The 2,221-nt window shown below is 52.6% G+C and overlaps 1 protein-coding gene across 1 annotated transcript in view; it reads left to right on the forward strand.

The window, feature by feature from the left end:
- The first annotated feature begins 752 nt into the window (after positions 1–752).
- The window catches only part of SRCIN1 (SRC kinase signaling inhibitor 1), a 33,091-nt gene continuing 31,622 nt past the window's right edge, over positions 753–2,221 (forward strand). The window contains exon 1 of the mRNA XM_039873795.1: positions 753–793. Within this exon, the coding sequence (XP_039729729.1) occupies positions 753–793 (41 nt within the window). The remainder of the gene's footprint in view (positions 794–2,221) is intronic.

A 2,221-nucleotide genomic window follows, 5' to 3' on the forward strand; every position in this document is an offset into this window, starting at 1 on the left:
ATTCATTTATTCATTCATTCCCTCCCTTAGAGTGTAAGTGGGTAGGACCTAGGGCCAGTTCACTTGCCACGAAATGCTTGGTGACTAACTGTAGTGCTGGCTCAGTAAATGTGGAATGAGTGAAGATGAATGAATTTGAGGACTGATGTCTGAGGGGGAAGAGGGTCATGGGGGAAAGGTCCTGGAGGAATCAGAAAGGGATGGGCTTTGAGCCTTAGGGGTGGTGTGGCCTTGGGGTGAGAGAAGAGAGTTGCTTCCTCTGAGATGGCAGGGAAGAAGGTGCTGTTGGGACAGAGGCACACTGGGGGGAGGACCCCTGCGCATGGGTGACATCTTCAGTGAAGAGGGAATGAAGAGCTGGAGGAGGGAAGAGGTGAGGAGCAGCCCCCTGGCAGAGTGTACGGGGAGACGGTCAAGAATGGAAGAAAAGGACCTTAGGAGTATCTAATGGGGAAGGCCCTCCACTAGGCTCAAGGAGCCCCCAGTCTGACAGGAAAGAAACTTCCAGAAACAAACTGAGGGCTCTAGTTAGAGACCCAACTTTGCTAAGGAAATAGCCAGTGTTGCAGGATTCCTCTGTGGTGTGAGCTCTGTGCCAAAGCTTGCCCCAGGAATGCCCTATCCTCCCCATCACAGCCCCCAGCGGCTCCTGCCCGCTCCCCCTAATGGGGTGTCCCCCGCTTCGCACACACAGGTTGGCGGCTGGACCGTGGACCCCGTGTGCCTCCTCAGCTCCCTCTGCTCCCACCTCCATGGCGACTCCGCCCCCTCCGGGGCTGGCCAGCCGGCCCAGGTGAGTCACCCACCTCCACCCCACCCCCCAAACCCATGGCGAGTTTGGCTTTGGGGAGGATTTTTTTTTGAAGGGGGATATCCAGTATTTTTATTTTGCATCCTTTTCTCTTAGGTAGGGTCCCACTTTTCAGGGTCTCCCCCTGATTGCCCAATTCCTACTATTCCCTCCCCAAACCTGTGGCAAGGTTTGGCTTTAGGGAAGGAAATTTTTGAGGGGGAATACTCAGTTTTGAAAAAAAATTTTGTTTTCTTTTTTTCCTTTAAACTGGAGTCCCTCCCCCATCCTCACTCTTATCGGTTTTCAGGGGTCTCTTATGCCCTGAACTCAATTCTCACCCCACTATAGATCATTTCATTCCCCTCTCCCCACCTCACCTTCCATCTCAGAGCAGACCCAGCCTTCCCCTGATGTGTTACCATCAGGAAGTTCTTCATGATGTCTCTTTCCCACCCTTCTTGCTATGTCGAAGGCTCAGTTTCACATTTTTAAGAGGATGTTGGCATCTGGACATTTATTCCACTTCCCCATCAAGCCTCAGTTTCCCTGATGGGAAGATGTATCTCAGCTTAGACAGGGGCCCACTTAGACAGGGCTTGGGCTCCCAGCTCAGGCCAGGACATTGCCATGGAAGAAAAATAGACATCTGAGGCTCAAATGGGGAGGAGGGGCCAGGCAGTCAGCATTGCAACGGGAAAGGGCAGCTTGAGGGGGCCTGGATGTGAGGGTGTTCAGCTGTAGGAGATGGAGGAGATGCAGAGGCAGGGGATTCAATGGATAGCATGGGCGCCAGCTTCACTTCCTCACGCACCCTGCTTTCCCTGGGGAAAGGCAGCAAACCTTGACTTTTTCAAGAATTAGGAAAAGAAAAAATATGACTGCTTGGGGAAGGACAAGGCTCCAGACGTTTTAGCTGAGTGAACTCAAGTCTAACAACAGATTGGCATGCATTCGGCCTACTTCCTCCCCCAGCAATCTGCCCCATCCTGACTGAACTTTGGGGAACAAAGATGTGTTTTCCCCCAAGGCTGGATGGCAAGTGGGCCAGAATTGTCCTGAGTGGACAAGTATGTGTGGAGGTTAAAATGGGGCTGGGACAGGGATGGTGGTAGGGCAGACAGCACAGGTGCACTGTGCCTGTGGCATGCGGAGGCCCTCCCTAGATGGAGTGTCTTGAGGCTAGATAGGGTTGGAGTGATGAAGAGGAGTGAGGCTGGACTTAGTGAACTCAGTTGTTCCACGTCAAGGGGTTCTGGGCCCGCCCACATCTCCGAGCTTAGAGGGGTCTTGCCCCCAAACTTTGGAATTACTGAGAAAAGCGGCTGCGCCCAGAATTTTGTCATCACTTGATACTTAGTGCTTATCACACTTTGCATTCCCCACAGCTGAGTCTGAGGCTCATTTTTGTAAAGAGCAGGGCCAGAGACA

The sequence above is a fragment of the Pteropus medius genome, unplaced genomic scaffold, assembly GCF_902729225.1.
Source record: "Pteropus medius unplaced genomic scaffold, Ma_sr-lr_union100, whole genome shotgun sequence".
Taxonomy (NCBI): domain Eukaryota; kingdom Metazoa; phylum Chordata; class Mammalia; order Chiroptera; family Pteropodidae; genus Pteropus; species Pteropus medius.